Source organism: Nyctibius grandis, chromosome 2 (genome assembly GCF_013368605.1).
Source record: "Nyctibius grandis isolate bNycGra1 chromosome 2, bNycGra1.pri, whole genome shotgun sequence".
NCBI lineage: Eukaryota > Metazoa > Chordata > Aves > Nyctibiiformes > Nyctibiidae > Nyctibius > Nyctibius grandis.
This window is the reverse complement of record NC_090659.1, coordinates 92,085,121-92,105,555: the sequence shown is the minus strand read 5'-3', so window position 1 is coordinate 92,105,555 and position 20,435 is coordinate 92,085,121. Positions and strand designations below refer to the sequence as shown.

Genomic DNA, 20,435 nt, shown 5'->3' with positions numbered 1-20,435 from the left:
AACTTTGTATGAAAATTTTCATATCAACAGCAGTTTAATTTCAATACCATTTTTGCATTTAATTCCTGAACATTTGACTTCATGCAGTTCTGATATCACTAAACTGCTATATTAGTTTACTGGAGCATTTTGTAGTTTTCTAGGGTTAAAAGAAGTAACAATTACAGAAAACAAATAGAAACAACCCTCCTGCCCCAGAGTCCCAATAACGCATCAGCAGGACAGCAGAGATTCCCCTTTCACTCAGACTGACAACATGAGTGAACCAGGTCAGTATATTTTCAGTGGGTTTCACAACTATTTCTGTCAGCAGCAGGATACTGGGGGTTCCAGTGATGTCCAGGACTTGCAAAACATAGTGGTCATGGTGCTTTCAGCCCCCATCTTAACCTCATCTTTCACAACTTTAGTTCATGCAGCTTTTTACTCTCAGCCTACATCCATCTAGTGGCTCCCCCCTCACCCCCACTTCCTCTTTGGGTTTCTTTTGCTTAATTCACCATTTTCTAACTGTCCCTTCAGGCTTGGCTGCTCATTCCTCTGCTTCCTCAGCCTGGGGAAAAGAGGAGCACTGAAAGCACATCAGAGAGTGTCTTTGTAGCACTCCCTGGCCTTGAAGGAGAAATAAGAGGGGGAAGTCTGGCTCAACCGATGCAGTCTTATCCTAGGTCATACTTCATACATACAGAATATGACGAGTTAGCTGTTAAACTATAACACATTTCCCCAGTTCTCAGAAGCTCATGATTCAGAAAAAAATTGAGGTCATCAAAAAGCATCTTTCTGAAACCAGAATGACTCTCTTAGCAGAATCCTAGCCCTGGTTCTAAAGCTCAGGACCAGTAAAGCTCCTAGGTTAAGAACTGTTTTCATGTGGGTAAAACCAGATGCAGATTTATCAGGTAGGACGGAGGTTTTAATCTTCTTTAGTCTCTCCTCAGCTCTCCAATAGCACCAAGGAAGGTAGTGAGCATTTCCCTTATGTGATGCAGCTGCTCAGTTGTGTAGCCTTCCCAGACACATAAGTGTTATAGCTGCTCTTGAGTAAAACACTCATTTTTCTTTTCTGTAAAGTGGTTAAGCTATTTTTGTTCATGTTTTCAAAAGAAGTCTTCAGCCTGAGGCAGAAATTCAGCATGAGAAATTTCTGCCCAAATTATTAAAGAATGGTGGATTTACAAACTACTGAAAACAGATGGAGTTTGGCATAAGAAATTACAGATGCCATCACTTATGGCCTTTATACTCTCTGAGCATTTATACTGTCACACATATACGAAGTTGAATATGCAGCACCACTCAGCAGTACTTGTTTTTCTTACCTTCTATGTTCCTTTAAAAAAAATCATACAGGTTTTACGGCTGCAATAACGATCTTTAAGAAATTTACTTCCAAGCAGCTAGAGGCTGTTAGGTCAACTTTCCAGTGAGCAATCAGATGGCAAGAACCTCCTTACCTCGATGTCATTATTTCTGACAAAAATCAATAATTACTTTACCCTTACTTGCTGTTTTAGTTCAGTGTAACAGTGCAAAGGGCATAGAATAACACAGAGACAGAGGGGTCTGAACAGACACTAAGAAAGCTAATGGAGCGGATGTTAATTTCTTGAAAGAAGTTGTCATACAAACAGAGAACAAAAACCTTTCAGCCCTTAACTAAAAAGGCAGTAATTATACAATCTTCTGGGGTGGAAAATCTATTATAAACACCATTCGTAGAACAAAACCTAGCTTTGACTCTTGCCTATTTTCTAATAGTGCAGAAGGAAGAGGTGGATATTCCAATAATCATTAGATGCAAAGAAAGACATTATGAATGAAAGCCAGTTTAGCAAGAACCAGGAGATAAGACAGCTTACATTAGAATCTTGATATCTTATTGGTGGATCTATTTTTTAAATCAACTTGGATTAAAATAGGGACAAATTCAGGGTTCAAGTCAACAAAGGAACAGCTGTGCATTTCCATTTTTATTTGATTTATATTATTCCCAATCAATTCCGCACAAGAGAAGCACCTTCTGGTATTACAAAGACTCATTATAGTGAATTAGAGTGGCTCCCTAGAAATCAGTACTTATATTTGTTCGAAACTGATACACAGCAGAAGAAAGCAAGCCAGACTCTCTCTACATCTACTATCTACAGCAAGCCATCAGTGGCTACAGATAATTTGGGAAAACAACTATAAATTTTAAATCAAGGGAACTAATTTTGCCTAACTGAACAAAGATACAACAATAACCTCTTGATCTCAGGAATGACAATTATCGGTAAGCAAGGCCTGTTTCTATGGCTTGACTTTCTCTGTTAGTATCGCCAGATGGAACCCACACCACTAGGGAATTGTATGAATTCTAATAGACTTCCTTTTTTGCCTCTTCACATTTTCTGGACATAGTTTCAAAGGAGTTTAATGTTAGACCTACCCTCTAGACAAAGATTTAACAGTACATGAAGACTGACTTACTTCTATTACTGTAGTTCAGCCAGAACGTTCAGGTAAAACACAGGCCTCGCTGCATTCAATGGGAGGTTTCCTAAGAACTTCAGATGAAGCCAGGATTTCATCTCAGCTGTCTTCTCTGTTTCTGTGTAGAAGAACTGACTACAACTAGGCAGAGATGATGCATTGTTCTTTATAGTCTTCACCTGTGTCTAATTTAGTCTTGCAGCTAGAGCTACACAGCAAAGTAGCTGACAGCTACTAGAGAGAACAGTCTGGAAACTGTCAACTGACAGAGATGCTTTTTGAGCTCTCACTCTTTGGAATAAGTTCTTTTCTGTTTAATCAAAGGAAAAGTATTTTTGTTAAGAAACTTCACGTTCCAAATAAGAATGCTGTTAAGCCAGGGAATGAAAATATGAAATAGCTGTTTGTTACCAGTGCTGTAAATCATCTGTGAAAGCCTTCACAAACACATCAGATGCAGACTGCTAAATCCTTCCACTTCATGACAGCACTGAACCACTGATGGAATCGTGCTTTCCACAGACAGGAGTGAGCAAGTACCAGATATGTAAAGCATATACGCATCAGTTATGATTAGCAAGCGAAGCAGATGCCATATTCAAGCAATAATGTAATATTATAACCAGATAAAATTTCACAGGTGAGTACACATATGTATATACAAGAAAAACTAGGTTCTATACATTCACATTATTAAATTATACTAAATTTTGAGTGTTGTCATGGCTGACAATACAGCATAAAAACAATGCAACATTTAAGTTGTGCATCTAATTGTTTGTGTATGCATGTATACATGTACATAGTCAACAAAATTTCCCTCCCCATAATTGGGCACAGATACAACAATGTTTCCATTATAGCTTTCCCAGCAATGGTTTGAAAATCAGTAAATATAGTTTTCTTTTGCTGCAAATGGAAAGCTGGAGGCTGAACTCAAGGCTGAACTGAAAGTTTTGGAAAAGTTGACTAATTCAGAATTTTAAGACAATGCTTTAAAAAGCAAAACATTTTATAGATACATGACTCAGGGCTGAAATTTAAAGCATTTAGCTTGACAGGTGTATATATACACACACACACAGAGGTAAAAAGAGGCTTTGTACATTCACAGTATGAAATTACTGTGAATACGTACAGAATTTTGAAATGTCTCATTATTTCCAGCATAGCATAAAATCTATTCAGTATTCAGGTTATGCATTTAATTGCTTCTATATCTGTTGCAATTTATTACTATTTATTATTTTTTCTACAAATATGACATGAGGATCAATGTAATCTAATTTAATATCCCAGATTGGTAAGATATATTCATAAAGGATTCCATTGTTATTTTGCCTCATTTGCCTCCTACTCTGTTCTGCCAGACCTTCTTGTTACTTAGCCTGTCTTTAGCCTCCAGCAGTCGCGACCTTCAGTGTTGAAGAAATTAGGGCAATATCCATAAAAGGAAGTTTCAATTCACTTTACCCTGCCTTAGACCCAGCAAGCAGGTTCATAGACCTATATTAGCTACTAAGAACAGAACTGATACCCAACATGCCAGCCAACGGGAAATGCGGAAGATCATGAAATCTCACCTCTCTTAAGTGTTTAAAGAACCTAATACTGAGCTGCAGAAGTGCATCTAGGACTAGACCAACATTCATAACTCGTATCTTTTGGGACCTTAGAAGTCTAAGTTGCCTATGTTCAAACAGATGCTTAGCTCACTCTTTAGTGGTTGTCCTCTAGGATAATTATTCAATGCTGAAAACATGCAGGAAATGGGAGATTTACTATAGAAAAATTCTCCTAGCCCCGTGGACACTCAGATACCTAAAAACTGAAGTACAGGTGATAAAGACGGTGACTTGACTCTGGCTTCTACCTTCTGCTAAGGTCCCTCACCATCTTTTTACTGGTGCCAAGATCCAAATCTCATCTGGATTTTCCTTGAAACTAGGCTTAGTTCGTTACTGTGAAAGCTTCAACCTCCCACAAATTATTGTAAAATTTACTCCCAAGCTTTTACACAGATCCAAGAGCAGTAACTTTAGTTGAAACAAGCCAGTTTTGAAATCTATTTCAATACATCATCTTTTACAAAAATCTCACATCTAAGCCATGCATGTGCAAAACGTCACTTCTGAGTAACTCGGTTCAAATTCTTCTTAAGGTATAAAATAACTTAATCCCAAGAACACAGGTGAGGCGTGGCACTGGGACAGAAGGGCCCGTGACTTCAGCAGGATTTAAGAAATCAGAGGTAGGAAATACCTTTAGCGCATGAATTTACCTCAGCCACCGCTGCCCACAGCCTTCTTTCCAGGGTGTTTTAAACGTTTCTGACTATAGCGTTCAGCTTCTTTCATACAAAAAATGATAAAACCACGTCGTCCTCGGAGCTGACGCCCCAGCCCTCCTGACTGAACACACCGCGAGGATCGGCCCTCCCGGCGGCCCGCGCTGAGGGGGTCCGCGGCGCTGCCCGCCATCGCCTCCCCCTCCGACCGCAGCGGCCCGCGCTGCGGGGGCCCAGGGCTCCCCCTGCCATTGCCTCCCCCTCCGGCCAGGTTCCCTTCGCCTTCCCCGGGCACCCCGGCGGCAAAGGCAGTCTCGGCCCGCCACAGCCAACCCCACGACCCACGCCGCCCCGTACCCGCCCCGGCCGCCGCTCGGCCCGGCGCTAGTTTCCGGTGGGACTTTGTGCCGCAGTGTTTCCCTTCCCCTCCTCGGCTCGGCCCGGCGGCGGCGGGCTCCCCGCGGCCCATGCAGTCGTGGGTGCTGTGCCTGGGCGGCGGGGCCGGGGGCCCCGCTGCGCGCAGGGTCCGCCTGCTTCTGCGGCAGGTGCTGGGCGGCGGCGCGGCCGCGGCGCGGTCCGGCCGCCTGGAGGTCAGGGCGCTGCACGGCTCAGGTAACGACCCCCGGCCCCCCGGGGTGGCCCGGCCCGGGCCTCCCTACAGCCTCCCTCTGCCTTCCTTTGCTCTGGCCAACCCCCAGGCCCTGACAGCGTGCCCGGGGATGCGGGCAGCCCCGTTCTCCCCTCAGCCAGGCGGCCCGGGGGAGGCCTAGAGGCAGGTTACCGCCTTGGGGGCTGCTGGTTTGTCCAGTTTGCGCTTCCGTCCCTGTTCCTTCTTACACTCGTGAGTATTGTGTGAGAGGGAAGGGCAGAGTTAAGTCACAGGCTTGCAGGGACGCTTAGTGTGGCTTTCCGTAGCTTCTCTTTCAAAGCAGCTTCTCTTTCTCTACCCACAGCAAAGCAAGGAGCAGCCCCGCAGCCTGTACCTGTGAGAACTGCTTTTCTCCGTCAAGTGGCTTATTACCATCTTGCGCTGCTTTCTGTTTCTGCATTGCATGGCGTTGTCCATCCGCTAAGGCAAAGCCGTGTCCGTGTCAGGGGTTGCCAAGGCTGGTGCGTGTTTGAGTGTGCCTGCAGTGTACGGTAATGAGATAGGGGGTTGACCTTGAGCTTGCATATGCTAGGAAGGATGACCTGAACTGTCCTGGAGTATCCTCTGGTGACTTTTGAGGCAGATGCCGGGCCTCTGCAGAGCAGAAGTGGCATTTGGAAACGGTGACATATGCCTGTGGTAGCTGGCACTTTTCTGGCTGAATGCCAAAAGCAACAAATCTACTAAATACAGAGCGAGTGATGAGCAGCTGTAAATTAGGGAGACAGAATGACAGCAAATGATTCTGATGGTGGGGTACTCACTAAAGCTCTTAGTTACACCCCTTTAATACCATTTATCTCAATTTCTATTTTTTTAAATCTGTTTATTAGTTAACCAGTTCATTTATTTAAATAAGTGTTTGGTTTCTCAAAGGTTTCTCAAGAAGGAAGCCTTTGAAGAATTGATAACCATAAAATACCTTCAAGAATTTTTGAATAGAGAATATTTTATTTGTTAAAAGTACTAAAAAACCTAGGGTTATTTATCTTAAAAAAAATAGGAATAAAAGTGAACAAGTTAACAATGTGTGAAATAAGCACCTGAAGAAGGTAGCTCAGCACTTTTCAGCCCCTTGTTGGGATGAGTAACCTTAAGAACAAGAAGAAATTCAGCAAAATGAAACAGTAGCAAATGCAGTATCACTAAAAATACTTCATAATTTCCATGTGCTATGGAATGTAACTGAGTGTAACAGCAACATTCATGAATGCACTGTATATGAATAATAGGAGTATTCCCAGTTACAGTCAATTATGGTAATAGTTTTGGTAGAAACATTTAAATCTCAAAGCTCTAGACAATCTTGTAGTTTATTGAAGGCACGCTAAGAGATAATATTAGGGATATTTGCTTTCCCAGCACCTGAGGCATCTCATTCATTATGGTGCTTGCTGTGCTCCTGTGAATTTGGGACCTTGGTATTGGGAGTACTGTTTATTACTTGGTTTTGTTTTTTAATAGATTTTATTTTAAAGGTGATTACATGTCCTCTTGCAGGTCCTGTCACTCCTTTGAGGTTACTGAAGCTACAAAGAGATGGTCTGAAATTTTGTGTGCAGTATGTGTTTTTGCTAGCTGCTGTAATTACAAGTCTTGTTGTAAGCAGTGTTGAGGTTGCATGACTCTTCCCTACTGATAAAGAAAATATTTCTGAAAGGCTGGAAGCTGTTAACAGTCAAGTAAACAGCAAATTGTTGTCTACCCAGTAATTTGGATCTGACATCCCTGCCAGATCGGATTTACTGTCTGTGATGTTACCTTGTAAGTGTCAGGGAGAAACCATTGCCTGATTTTGTCCTGTTATATGTGAAGGAGCCATGCTTAGCTTTTCAGTTGTGTCTTTATAATGCGCATGTGGCTTCCTGGTGCACTGGGGGCTGTGGAGGAACTGCTGGAGCTATCTAGTGGTAAAGCTTAAGAGAAATCTCAATGGAAGACAGAGGCACTCAGTAACGGGAATATCTAGGAAGAGTTTGGGTTTGCACAATTTATTTAATGAGGGAAACTTAATTTATAGTAACAAATGTTGTGAAGGATGCCTATCAGATTAATTTTTAATGCAGGTTTCATGTTTCCTTCCAAAAGACTGAAAAGAATCAAGTTTTTGTAGACTGCAGAGTTATTTGTTATGAATTATTATTATGAACACAGTATGAGCTGAACAAAGTGAAATTCTGTATAACTCAGTTTAGTAACATTTAATTATTTGCATGTCTGTATGTGATATGAAACTTGAAAAAAATCTGATGGAATACACAATATCAGAGATGCTTTAAAGGGTTGGTGGGAACAAATGCTAAATTTTGTGAAAACTGAAGAGCTGGAAAAATAAAAATCATTGCCCCTCAGATAGTACAGGCAAAGGAAGGTCCCTCCTCAATGTGCATAAAACAAATCACACTTTGTCACTTGTGTAGACGAAAATATATACTAGCTTAATTTACTGTTCTCTGCAGCTCTGCCTGTCCAGGTTCACTTCCTATGCTTTCTAAAACCTGGTCAGTCCCAGTTCTTAATCAAACCCATGTTTAAAGCCTAAAAGATCTCAGTAATACATACAAGAGTATCTGCTGAGTATAACACAGTCAGTTGTGAAAACTGTATCAGACTTCAGAATCCTGTAATATTAATCATCAGTGTACAGGATCTAAGTGATTGTGGTAAAAAATTATACTCTCGAAGAAGACTATGAATGGGACCATGTGTTTAGAAGAGGTTTTGGGTGGTTTTTTTTCCCCGAGTCTATCGCTGTCCAAAGACTAAAGAACTGGTTGATGATGGATGTAAATACTTCCCAACACATTCCCTTTTCCGACTTTACCTGTGTCGTTATCTTGTTGAAGTTCACATGGTGACAGCTGGGAGTGTGGTTCTGGCAATATTTTTTTTCACTGGCAAAACCTATTTAAGAGACTTCATTCTTTCGTCTTTCTCTTAACATTACTGCTATTGTTCATTGCCTCCGTAGCTGTACTTAGAGGGCTGCATTGTGGTGACTGAAACGACTCCAGTGATTTGATTTATGGCGAGGCCTTACGAACAGTTGTGTCAGCGCAACTGGGAAGGCAGCAAATGGAGACGGGAATTTTCAAAGCCAGTTGTTGTGAAAGTTTGCAGAGTTATGCCTGAGTTATTTCAAATTATACTAACATTTAAGAGAGAAGAGGTTGGTGGCAAAAAAAGTGTCTTTTATTAGACACGCTGATATAGCTGGAAGAAAGGGATGAGCTGTCAGGCAGATAAGCTTCTGTACGCTCTTTGGTAGGGTTTCACCGTTGTTCTCATGAGTAAATGTCAGTAAATAGCTTTTGAGTTTTAATATTTGGCAGGTGTTCAAAATTTAAATTTTCCTGTTTAGCAACTGTTACAGTCCTGATAACGCGTTGATGTGTTCTGCAAGGCCTGCCCATTTTAATACGTAAGGCTGAAGTTGAACCTGCTTGGCAAACTCAGGGACTGAGGATAGTTGCGTAGGAGATGCCATAGTGAATTTTAAAGCTGTTTTGTCTATTTAGGTTATCTTTTCAGTAAATGGGAAGTTTTAAAAACAATTCTATCGATTTTCAGTTGTAGTTTCTTTTTAGTTGAAATACATTATTGAAATTATACTAATGCATTTGATACCTAAGTTCAGTTGAGAATAGACTGATAGTCTGGCTTTTCTGCAGTGAGCAAGCTGTACTTCAGGAATCTTCATACAGTTTTAAAACACTACAAGATAATTTTTCACATAAGTAGCACTGGCCACAGAAGATTTGAAAGGGAACACTGGGGATGTGGTGAGCATCTGTTACCATATGACTAAGAGGAGGTAGTGGATATTGCTTTCTACAGACAGCTAGCAGAAACCTCCCACTCATGGGCCCCCATGCTCATGGGGGATTTCAGGCATCCAGACATCTGCTAGGAGGGCAATCTGGCATTGTGCGTATGTTAATGGTGGTTTCTAGACTGTGTTGGTAAAAAGTTTGTAATGCAGATTCCAGAGAGCCTGGTCAGGGGTAATTCTTCATCTGCTGCTCACAAGTAGAAAAGAAGTGTGGCTGGTTTGGTCATAGATGGCAACCTGGATCGCAGTGACCATAACATGGTTGAGTTGTGGATCTGGAGGAAGGCTGGGAAGGTGAGCAGCAGAATTAGGTAGGGTCCTAGACTTAGGGACTGCAGGTTTTCACTTATTCAGGAGATATTGGTAGGTAGAATCCCTTGGATCGCAACCATGAAGAAGAAAGGTGCCCAGGAGAGCCTGAAGATTTTTAAAGAAAACTTAATGACAGCTCAGGAATGAACTATTCCACAGTGCAGGAAGATTTCAGCAGGTATTTCAGGAGGAGGCCTGCTTGGCCAAGCAGGGAACTTCTTAATGAACTAAAACGCAAAAAGGGGGCCTACAAAAGTGGAAATAAAGGCAGACAACAGAAGAGGAGTGTAAAAGTGCTATTTGGTATGTAGGGACAAAATCCCTACTGTTTGACAAACTGCAGATCTTTAGTCCAGAAGGACCTCAGTAAACTTGAGAACGGGGCCAACGGAAATCTCAAGAAGCTTAAGAAGGAGAAGTATGAAGTTCTGCTACTGGACTTAAGTGTTGCTGTGTGTCACTACAGGCTGGGGAGGGACTGTCTGTGTAGCAGCTTTGCTGAAAAGGCTGTGGGGTCACAGTGGATGTCTGGTTGAATATGAGCCAACACCTCATAGCAAATAAGGTGAACCACAGACTGGGCTACATCGAGAGGAGCATAGGCAATGGTAAAGGGAGGGTTCATCTCTAGAAAGCACTAGTGATGCTCTGCCTGGAATGCTGTGTCCAGTTTCAAATTCCCCGGTTCTAGGGAGATACTGAGAAACAGATAGAGTCCACTTGAGGGCTACCAAAATTGTTAGGGACCTAGAGCAGCTGATGGTGAGGAGAAGCTGAGGGATCTGGGCTTGTTAGGTTTGCAAGGAGAGGCCTAAGGGAGGAGAAATTTGTTGGCAGATTGCAATTATAATTACAAAAATGATTAAGTCTAATATATCAAGAGGCAGTCGTCACAAATTGGGGCTTGGGAGGCTCAGACTGGATGATGGGACAAACTGTTTCACTAGGAGAGTAGTGCAGCAGGGGGAGAGGTTGGCTAGAGAGGCTGTGCAACATCCATCCTTGAAGGTTTTTGAGACTTAGCCAGCCAGAGCCACAGCTCATCAGATCTTGTCTTGGTGGTAAGCTGATGTTGAGCAGGAAGTTGGAGAAGACCAGTATTTCTAAAGTGTTTTGGTAATTGATGAGATGGGCAGCACTTCTTTGACATGGTAAGCGTATTACTAAGAGATAGTCTGAAATTTATGTATCAAGTCTATGTGAGATCATCATGGTATTAAATACATTTAAAACTGACTTTTCACATCATAACATTTTTGTAATTGAGCATCATCAGACTCCCTACCTTCAGGGTATGCTATTGGCTCAAACGAAAAATAGCTCTCTGCTAAGAAATGACTGTAAGCTTCCTACATGACTGGATGTCAGATAAGATTCCGCCTTCATGTTCTTGATCTTCTACTAATGTAGAAAAATGGAGGAAAAGGTTCATTTTCCAGTAAAGAGAATCATTAGCCTAAAGTAGACAATTGAAAAATCAAGCATTAGCTTCAAAACTGAAAATTAAAAAAAAATAGAAGGTCTAACAATAATGTTGAGTAGAAATCAAATAATACTCAAATTTTATGTTTGACGTAATTATTTTGGCTTCTTAGAGGAAAAGGCTTTCTTTCTTTTGCTCATAAAAAAAGGGCAGCTTAAGTGAAGTGGATTTTTTTGCTTAGATTGGAGATGGGTTTTCATGTGTAAACATCCAACTATTTCAGTCAGCAGCAGCTGTCAGTCTGCAGCATCCTGTCGGCAGCAACTGAGCTCCACCTCATCTGTATGTGAAGGCAGTGGTGGTCAAGGAGCAAACCTAGTGAGTGCGGGGAATGGGTCTCTGTCCCTCATACTCGTGTCTTTGGGAGGCTGCCAGTACCAATATAAGAGCAGAACAGGTCACAATGTGTAGCCATGAAGATGGCCAGTAAGAGCTGGTATGAAATGAGAGAAATAAGTAAGTTGTGTAGATAGGACTGCTTTTTTTTTTTCCCTCTCTGAATAATGTATTCAGAAAAGTTGAAGAAAAAACAAATCCTGGAAAGTGTCATTTCTGTTTCTTCAAAATAAGTTGGCTCTTCAAGGATGAGGGCTGGCACTCTTTTCTGTGCCCTTACGGAAGTGTGCTGGATAAGTATCAATTAAAAGCACCTTTTTTTTTTTTTTCCTTCACATTATAATGAAATTAAGACCTGGAAATATATATTTGAATATAATATAGATTTTGAACTTTCCTCTAACAGGTGTGAACTTATCACACAGAAATTAATGTTAGCAGAGCTTACCACCTTCACAGTTTTAATATGCTGTTGCTGTTACTGGCTTTTGGGGCCAGATGGATGGTCATGTACCAGTGAATGTGTAATATAAGATGACTGTTGGAGTGTGTTAATCTCACATAAATTCAGGACTAAGGAGGCCAGAAGGCAATAATTTAAGCCATCTAAAAGCTAAACGTTCCTGAAGCTTCATTGTAGTGTCTTATAAAACCCCTGATAATATAAAGATTTACACATGAGATTGGAACTGTTTCTGTTGTGCACTTAAGATCTAAATACATGTATAGATCTGTGCAGGATGTTTTCTTTCGCTGTAGGATTTCTTTATTTAAAAACAGCCGTTTCAAATTTATTCATTTGCTTCTTTTTTCTTAATGTGTTATTTCACCAGAAAAAAAGGCGAGTAGAAGAAATAAAAATTTTTTCTGCTTCTTAAGTTCTTAAATTGTAGTTGAGATGCAATCTGTTTATCTTCAGGTATGACCAGCGTTGCTGTAAATAATTTAAACAGCAGTGGCTTTTTCTTCTCAACATATAGGAAGAAATAGTAGGATTAAGGAATAGGCTTTTCGTGGGAGGGGGAGAGGGGAAGAGGGATACTTGGTGTGGTACTAGCTTTTAAATGTAAGATGGGTCAAAGGTGCCAAGAGCACAACAAAGCTGCATCTTCAAGAAGCCTTCTTACTGAGATTATAACATAAAGGCGTCTACAGTGGGTCAGAACAAAGGTCCATCAAATCCTTCTATTCCGTATCAGAGAACAGTGAGTAGGAGGTGCTGGGGGAGAATAAAAGCACGGGGTGTTCATGCAGGGGTGCCCTGCCAAAGGCTCTCCCAGCCTCTGGCTGCCTCCTCTGCAGCTCAGGGGCTTGGAGCTGGAGGCAGTGCCTTTCTGTTCAGTAGTCCTCAGTGGACTGAATGGAAGAAATAGGCCTGCTCACCTGAAGAGCCCTTGTCAGTTATCGTAAAAAGCAGATGTAGGTATTGATATTGTTTTCTGCCTAAAATATACCTCTAGAGAAGAGAGCGTATCAGGTTCAGTGCATTGCAGTTACTGGCTAGCTGGATGTGCATGTGCAAATTCCCATTTTGCCAGAGGTGCAATTCACACCTGTTTATTCCAGATGTGGTAGAAAGAGCTTGTTACATGTATTGAGGCTGTTTTCATATCTCCTTGTTTCAGAGAGTCTCTTCAGGGTCCCGTTCTTGGGTCACATTCTTTATGTGCTGTCAATTTCTGACCCATATTGCATGGGCCTTTAAATGACCTGTATGTTGTCTGCCCCATGAACGGGATGTCCCCCTTACCTTTTGGATTCAGGATTATTTGGCACTTGTTTTGTTTCAGCAGCCTTATCTCTTTGTGTACATTGTGCACTGCTTGTATCCCACTGTTTTCCCCAAAGTCTGTGGTACCTAAGATTACTGTTTTCTGTGTGGGAGGTAAGAAACGAGGGGCATATCTTCACTGCTTGCCTAAGCAAGCCTGATACAGGCTACAAAGTCTCCATGGCAAAACCCCATGTGTATAGCTTTTGTCCACAATAGTGGGGTAGTAGCTTGTGAGATGGGTTGGAGTATTCATGGGCTATTCCATAATTTGCAGTAGAGTCAAATAATTTGGGGTACATGTTCTCAAATTATGAGTATTGCTGGTTTAACACCACCATTTTACTAAGCAGGCTATTGTCAGTTCCTTGCCAGCTGGTGAAACATTGTAAAGAGCCTTTCTGGGATGACACCTCTGTTCAAAGAGTTTGGAAATACAGTGGAAATGGAGTAACCAAACATGAGATTTTAAAAAAGTACAGAAGAAACAAATGAGACAAGAAAATATAGCCCAGGTGGAAGAGTGTGATAAGATTAGTGTGCTAATCCCCCCTGTGTTCATTTAGCTGGGAAAATAGAGTCTGCTGTCTTGGTTTATTGTTGCTTAAAGTTGTATTAAACACTGCTAATATTTTTGCTTTTTGTACAGATGCAAGCTAGAGGCAACATTTGTCTCCAGGCAGCAACAAACCTGTTAAAAGCTGAATGCCCTGACTGTATACTAGGGGTTTTGTGTGCTCAGCTCTCTCCACATTTTGCATATAGAATCATCACAGAATCATAGAATGGTTTGGGTTGGAAGGGACCTTAAAGATCATCTAGTTCCAACCCCCCTGCCACAGGCAGGGACACCTTTCCTCTAGACCAGGTTGCTCAAAGCCCCATCCAACCTGACGTTGAACACTGCCAGGGAGGGGGCAGCCACAACTTCTCTGGGCAACCTGTGCCAGTGTGTCACTACTCTCACAGTAAAGAATTTATTCCCAGTATCTCATCTAAATCTACCCTTTTTCAGTTTAAAACCATTCCCCCTCATCCTGTCACTACATGCCCTTGTAAAAAGTCCCTCTCCCACTTTCTTGTAGGCCCCCTTCAGGTACTGGAAGGCTGCTAGAAGGTCTCCTTGGAGCCTTCTCTTCTTCAGGCTGAACACACCCAACTCTCTCAGCCTGTCTTCATAGGAGAGGTGCTCCAGCCCTCTGATCATCTTTGTGGCCCTCCTCTGGACTTGCTCCAACAGCTCCATGTCCTTGTTACGTTGGGGGCCCCAGAGCTGAATGCAGTACTCCAGGTGGTGTCGTTCCCACTCAGTCCATTTTTCACGAAAGTTTGTAGGGTCCATTGATGGCTGGAATATTTGTGGAATTTTTTTACATATTAGATATGTTAATCAAGGGTTAGCATGTTATGGATTGACATAAACACCACTGGAAGAGATGCATTTTCCATTTTTCACCTAGACCAAATTCAGTTGTGGTTTTTTTTTTTTAGGGAGTACAGGAAATCAACTAAGGCTTTTCAGTATCACAGAATCACAGAATGTTAGGGATTGGAAGGGACCTCGAAAGATCATCTAGTCCAATCCCCCTGCCGGAGCAGGATTGCCTAGACCATATCACACAGGAACGCGTCCAGGCGGGTTTTGAATGTCTCCAGAGAAGGAGACTCCACAACCTCTCTGGGCAGCCTGTTCCAGTGTTCAGTTACCCTCACTGTAAAGGAGTTTTTCCTCATATTTATGTGGAACCTCCTGTGTTCCAGCTTGCACCCATTGCCCCTTGTCCTGTCAAGGGATGTCACTGAGCAGAGCCTGGCTCCATCCTCATGACACTTGCCCTTTACATATTTATAAACATTAATGAGGTCACCCCTCAGTCTCCTCTTCTCTAAGCTAAAGAGACCCAGCTCCCTCAGCCTCTCCTCATAAGGGAGATGTTCCACTCCCTTAATCATCTGCGCTGGACTCTCTCTAGCAGTTCCCTGTCCTTCTTGAACCGAGGGGCCCAGAACTGGACACAATATTCCAGATGTGGCCTCACCAGGGCAGAGTAGAGGGGGAGGAGAACCTCTCTTGCCCTGCTAACCACACCCCTTCTAATACACCCCAGGATGCCATTGGCCTTCTTGGCCACAAGGGCACACTGCTGGCTCATGGTCATCCTGCTGTCCACTAGGACCCCCAGGTCCCTTTCCCCTACGCTGCTCTCCAACAGGTCTGTCCCCAACTTGTACTGGTACATGGGGTTGTTCTCACCCAGATGCAGGACTCTACACTTGCCCTTGTTATATTTCATTAAATTTCTCCCCGCCCAACTCTCCAGCCTGTCCAGGTCTCTCTGAATGGCTGCGCAGCCTTCCGGTGTGTCAGCCACTCCTCCCAGTTTTGTGTCATCAGCGAACTTGCTGACAGCGCACTCTAATCCCTCATCCAAGTCATTAATGAATATATTGAATAGTACTGGTCCCAGTACCGACCCTTGAGGGACTCTGCTAGACACAGGCCTCCAACTGGACTTTGTCCCATTGACCACCACTCTCTGGCTTCTTTCCTTCAGCCAGTTCACAATCCACCTCACTATCTGATCATCCAGTACATAGTTGCCAATAAAGTAGGTAATTAAAATTCTCTCCTGTAGATGATATCATCATTCCAATGTACTGAAAAAGTCTGACACCTTGTTGTTTCAGAATCTTGTCCCTACTGTGTTTTGGAAGACTGTGTATACGTGAAAGAGTATTTACAACTTCAGTTGAGGTGATTTAAGCTAGGAGCTAATTAGTCATCTACTCTTGTCTCATTGCGTGTTGGCTGGGGAATGGTGAGAAAATAAACTGGCACTTATTTCCTGAGGATATATCAGTCAACTTGGTCTTTTTAGAATGTTAAAATTCTTCCTAGCTGAGCTAATGAGAGAAGTGTCAACTTTTGCAGAAAGCAATGGGCTCCTAGGATGTTTTCATCAACTTGGAGGCATTTTGGTCAATCCTTTAGCTGTTCCCCAGTGAGAAAGAATGATTTGAGCTGCAGCAGAAGAAAGGGAAAGGGAGATGATGCTTAGGCAGTAAAATAGTTTTTCTTACTTTAAAACTTAGAAAAGTGGGCAAAACCCTGAGAGTGCCAAAGCCTAGACTTTACTCCCTGCAGTGGTTCTGTCTATTGTCCAGAGACTCTTTAAGATATATAACAGTTCCTAGAATGGGGACCAGGCCCCTAAGCCATTGCAGGACTTCCTTTTGGAGTAAGTTTGAATGCTTCAGGCTGAAGAGGGCCCAGTAGTCTTAGGTGCATTTGAATTGCAGATTCAGCGAGGGCCAGGAAATGAGTTAAAGCCTTAGAATGCTGCCTGTCATTAGCTTAGCCCCAGCTCTGTTTGGGACCATTCCACTTCTTGGCTCCTGCACAGATCTGCCAGAGAAGGGTGCTTAGCTCTAGCAGAGAGGGGGGGAACTGCTTGCTGCTGCTTGTCGTTAGGACCAGCTATAAACCCTTGGCTGCCTTTTATTTCGCAGTACTGCTGTTGCCTAAGTCTCCCACTTTCTGGCAAGCCATTGAAGCACTGTATTGTTGCACAAAATGCAGGAACAACCACCAGTTTACCACCTTCTGCCAATGTTTTAAAGAAAAAATGGGGGTTGATTATTTGGACTTCAGGAGCAACGTAAAGACCTGTGTGCAGGCATCTATGTCAGGCTGTGAATCCCAGTCTCAGCATCGATGTTAAGCCCTTAAATTTGGGAGAAAATAATCTACAATCCTTTTTTCATGGCTTCCTGTTTGTTGCTGTAGGTAATTCTTCTCTGGCTGCTATAAATCTAGTCCTGAATGTGTAACCTTTCCCATGGATTGTGTGAGTCATGTCAGAACTTGAGGATTCTCAGTCCTGTGAGATGAGCAATAACATCTGGGTATGCTGGAAGAGAACTGCATTTGAGTGCAAAACTAGAGTCACTGCTGACTGAAAGGAGAGCTGCTGTATGTATGGGAGGAGTTTTAGTTGCCTCTTTTAATTTGAACAAGCTTCCTCTTCAGCATCTCCCTCTCTGGTTCCAGCATTGGTCTTCTGAACTCTTTGACTCCTTATGTGGTGCTGGAGATAGGCAGCCGTAGACTGGATCCTCTTGGATGGAATAGGACAAGGTGCAGATCTACAAAAGGATTTTTAGAGTTGGATCTTGTTCGGACTTTCTACATCTCATTTCTGAGAAAAGCACAAGCACTAGAAACAGTTCCAAAACTTGGTCTCAATTCACGGAAAGGCAGTGTAATCAGACTGCTGTGGCAAAACTGCACCCCTGTGCAGCAGTCTTATTCCAGTAATCCTCTCCATCCTCACATACACACTACAATGCCTGTTGGGCAGCGAAGGTGGTGTTATCTTCAGCAACAGTAATGGAAAAACCAGCATTTTACTAGAGTCATCTTAGTTTCATGGTCTTAATACTTGTGAACTCATTTGCATGGCCCAGATGGTCTCCTGGAAAAAAATAAACTTTGAGTTTGTTACTAGTCTGCAGCTCATTTCTTGGCTTCACGGGTTTTGGGTGTTGTGCTGTTTTTCTGCATGACCACCACCGCCTTGGTGCTCACCCCTTTTCTGGCTGCAAACTAGATTTCACTCTGATTTCCACGAGAAAGTACACAGGGCATGCCCTGCAATTTAATTCAAGCCTGTGATTGCAGAAAGACAGATAAGACAGGCAGGTCCTAGTAAGAGACCAGTAAATAAAATGGCCAGGTGCTTTAGTTTTGGTGAAATCCAGAGCAAGAAATGCTTGAGACCTCTCAGACCTTGGAAAGGTGCCAGTTTCTGCAGCCATACCATCAGAGAGTGCAGGAAGGGCCCACTGTCACGAATATGTCGTTTTGTACCTCCAACAGATACTATTTCAGGCTGCTTGAAAACTCAGGAAAATCATCATCCCTACAAGTGTTTCTCACTGCTAGTTCTGCAGACAAGCAGGCTAAAGATTTAATTTCAGTAAATCAACGATGGTAGCTGGAATGGTGTTCTACAGTGAGCTTGAATTCCATAACTCCCGACAAAGAAAGTTATGGTTATAACAACAGCAACAAAAGAAAAAAGTTAAGGAATATCAATTAAATATAAATTGTCCTGGTAAACTGATAGTTCTCAAACACATTAGAGGCTGCTTTGCGAACACACAGTCAGCCTTACCAGAGCAGGCCTATGATTTAAACTTTAATATAAGGACATTAAACACTTAAAAAGTATCTGGGAACTAAAAGACTTTTCTCTTTTTTTAGGTGATACTGTCACTATTGGAGATGTGTCTTTCAAACTCAAAACACCGAAGAACCCAGAACTTGTTCCACAGAACTATAGTAAGAGTCTGCTTTCCTTTTGAATGAGTTTCAAGGCTTTATTCAAAAAACTTTAACTCGCTCAAGTCACCCCACTGACTTTAGTGTGATTTATCTAAGAACTATGTTCTGAAAAAGCATGAAATTTGGGGAAGGCCATCTTTGCTGAGTTCTTTACTGTATCTCTGGTTCAGCTGGTTGGTTATATAGGAATGTCTTAACTTTGGATGTAACTTGTCCCATTGGTCAGTGGGACAGTAAAAGAATCATTTGTGTATGTTTAAGTATTTTGTTCCCAAGGGGTCTCATCCAGCAATTTCTATGAAAAATAATACAGTAATCTGAAATTGTTTGGTCATAAAACTGTGGCAGTTTAAAATTATCATGCAATTGCAATATGATTATACGTCCTAGGAGTTTTCTGTTGTGTGGCAGATGTATGGTGTTTTTCTACTGTGATATTTAGTATTTCCAGATTGTCACGTTATTGTTGTCAGCAAACATACAGATGTTTGTAATCCATCAAGTTAATGAGAAGTCAATTGCATAGTGATAAAAAGTGCTATCAAATACTTACAAAAGGCACAGGCAATTATGCACATTAACGACACACATACATGTACTTACAATTAGTTCACGTTATGTTTTCATACCTTATTACGAATGCCATGGATTCGCAGGCATCTGTATTTCCTGTTTGTTCATTGAGAATACGTGCTTCTTGAGCTTTTCCTTTTGCACCATGGCAGCAAGTGGATCATGTTTTTGTTGTGGCATTTCCTAGGACAGTACAGGCCAACTATTTCCTGATGCTCCAAAATGATCAGTTGCCATTTGTTCAGCACTTTCACATGTATGCTGCTGGATGTCCAAAATTTAACTTTAAAAAAAACCCACCAACAACTGATTTTTCCACCCAGATAAATTTCCAGACCAAAACAAGCACACATGGTATTCTAAAGGGGTATGTAAGTCTTACACATGGTATTCTAAAGGGGTATGTAAGTCTTACACTACACTTAGACAGGGCCAAGCATTGAGAACTCCCAAGTGACGGTCATTGCTGGTCTTGCAAGGTTCTACAGCTGGAAACTGAGTGCAGTTATTCACTTCAAGTGAATTTGCTTTCCAGCATGTCTAAATTCATTCCATGACTTTTTGAAGCAGACCATGAGGAAGAGGTTTCTGTTTTAGACTGTAACGACTGTAGTGACCTGCTGTGCCAGTTGGACACCCACAAGGGTATGGGCCTGGATGGGATTCACCCCAGAGTAATGAAGGAACTGGCAAATGAACTTGCCAAACCACTCTCGATTATCTACTGGCAGTCCTGGTTAATTGGAGAAGTTCCAGCTGACTGGAAATTAGCAAATGTAACGCCCATCTACAAGAAGGACCGGAAGGATGATCCAGGGAACTATAGGCCTGTCAGCCTGACCTCGGTGCCAGGCAAGGTGATGGAACAGATCATCCTGAGTGCCATTACACGGCACATGCAGGACAATTGGGGCATTGGGGCCAGCCAGCATGGATTCATGAAAGGCAGGTCCTGCTTGACCAACCTGGTCTCCTTCTATGACCAAGTGACCCGCTGAGTAGATGAGGGCAGGGCTGTGGATGTAGTCTATCTAGACTTCAGTAAGGCATTTGACACTGTCTCCCACAGTGTCCTCCTAGACAAACTGGCTGCCTGGGGCTTGGATGGGTGGACTCTTAAATGGGTTAAAAACTGGCTGGATGGCTGAGCCCAGAGAGTGGTGGTGAATGGGGCAAAGTCCAACTGGCGGCCGGTCACTAGCGGTGTTCCCCAGGGCTCAGTTCTGGGGCCGGTGCTGTTCAATATCTTTATAGATGATCTAGACGTAGGGATTGAGTGCACCCTCAGTAAATTTGCAGATGACACCAAGCTGGGTGGCAGTGTCGATCTGCTGGAGGGTAGGAAGGCCCTAGAGAGGGATCTGGACAGG

General features: G+C 42.6%; 1 protein-coding gene and 1 long non-coding RNA gene across 6 annotated transcripts in view; one reads left to right on the top strand and one right to left on the bottom strand.

Annotated features, from left to right (window-relative positions):
* Nucleotides 1-5,885, bottom strand: part of LOC137673331 (uncharacterized) — a 30,054-nt gene extending 24,169 nt beyond the window's left edge. The window contains exon 1 of the long non-coding RNA XR_011049718.1: nt 5,746-5,885. This is a non-coding gene — a long non-coding RNA (uncharacterized lncRNA). The remainder of the gene's footprint in view (nt 1-5,745) is intronic.
* The window catches only part of VWA8 (von Willebrand factor A domain containing 8), a 225,603-nt gene continuing 210,296 nt past the window's right edge, over nt 5,129-20,435 (top strand). Inside the window, exons 1-2 of one of the 5 annotated variants that reach the window (XM_068418061.1) lie at nt 5,129-5,374; nt 18,412-18,489. In XM_068418061.1, coding sequence (XP_068274162.1) covers nt 5,230-5,374; nt 18,412-18,489 — 223 coding nt within the window. In that variant the 5' untranslated portion in view covers nt 5,129-5,229. Of the gene's footprint in view, nt 5,375-6,943; nt 6,954-18,411; nt 18,490-20,435 lie in introns of those variants that run through there. The other 4 variants (XM_068418042.1, XM_068418037.1, XM_068418072.1 and 1 more) reach the window with 4 other exon arrangements.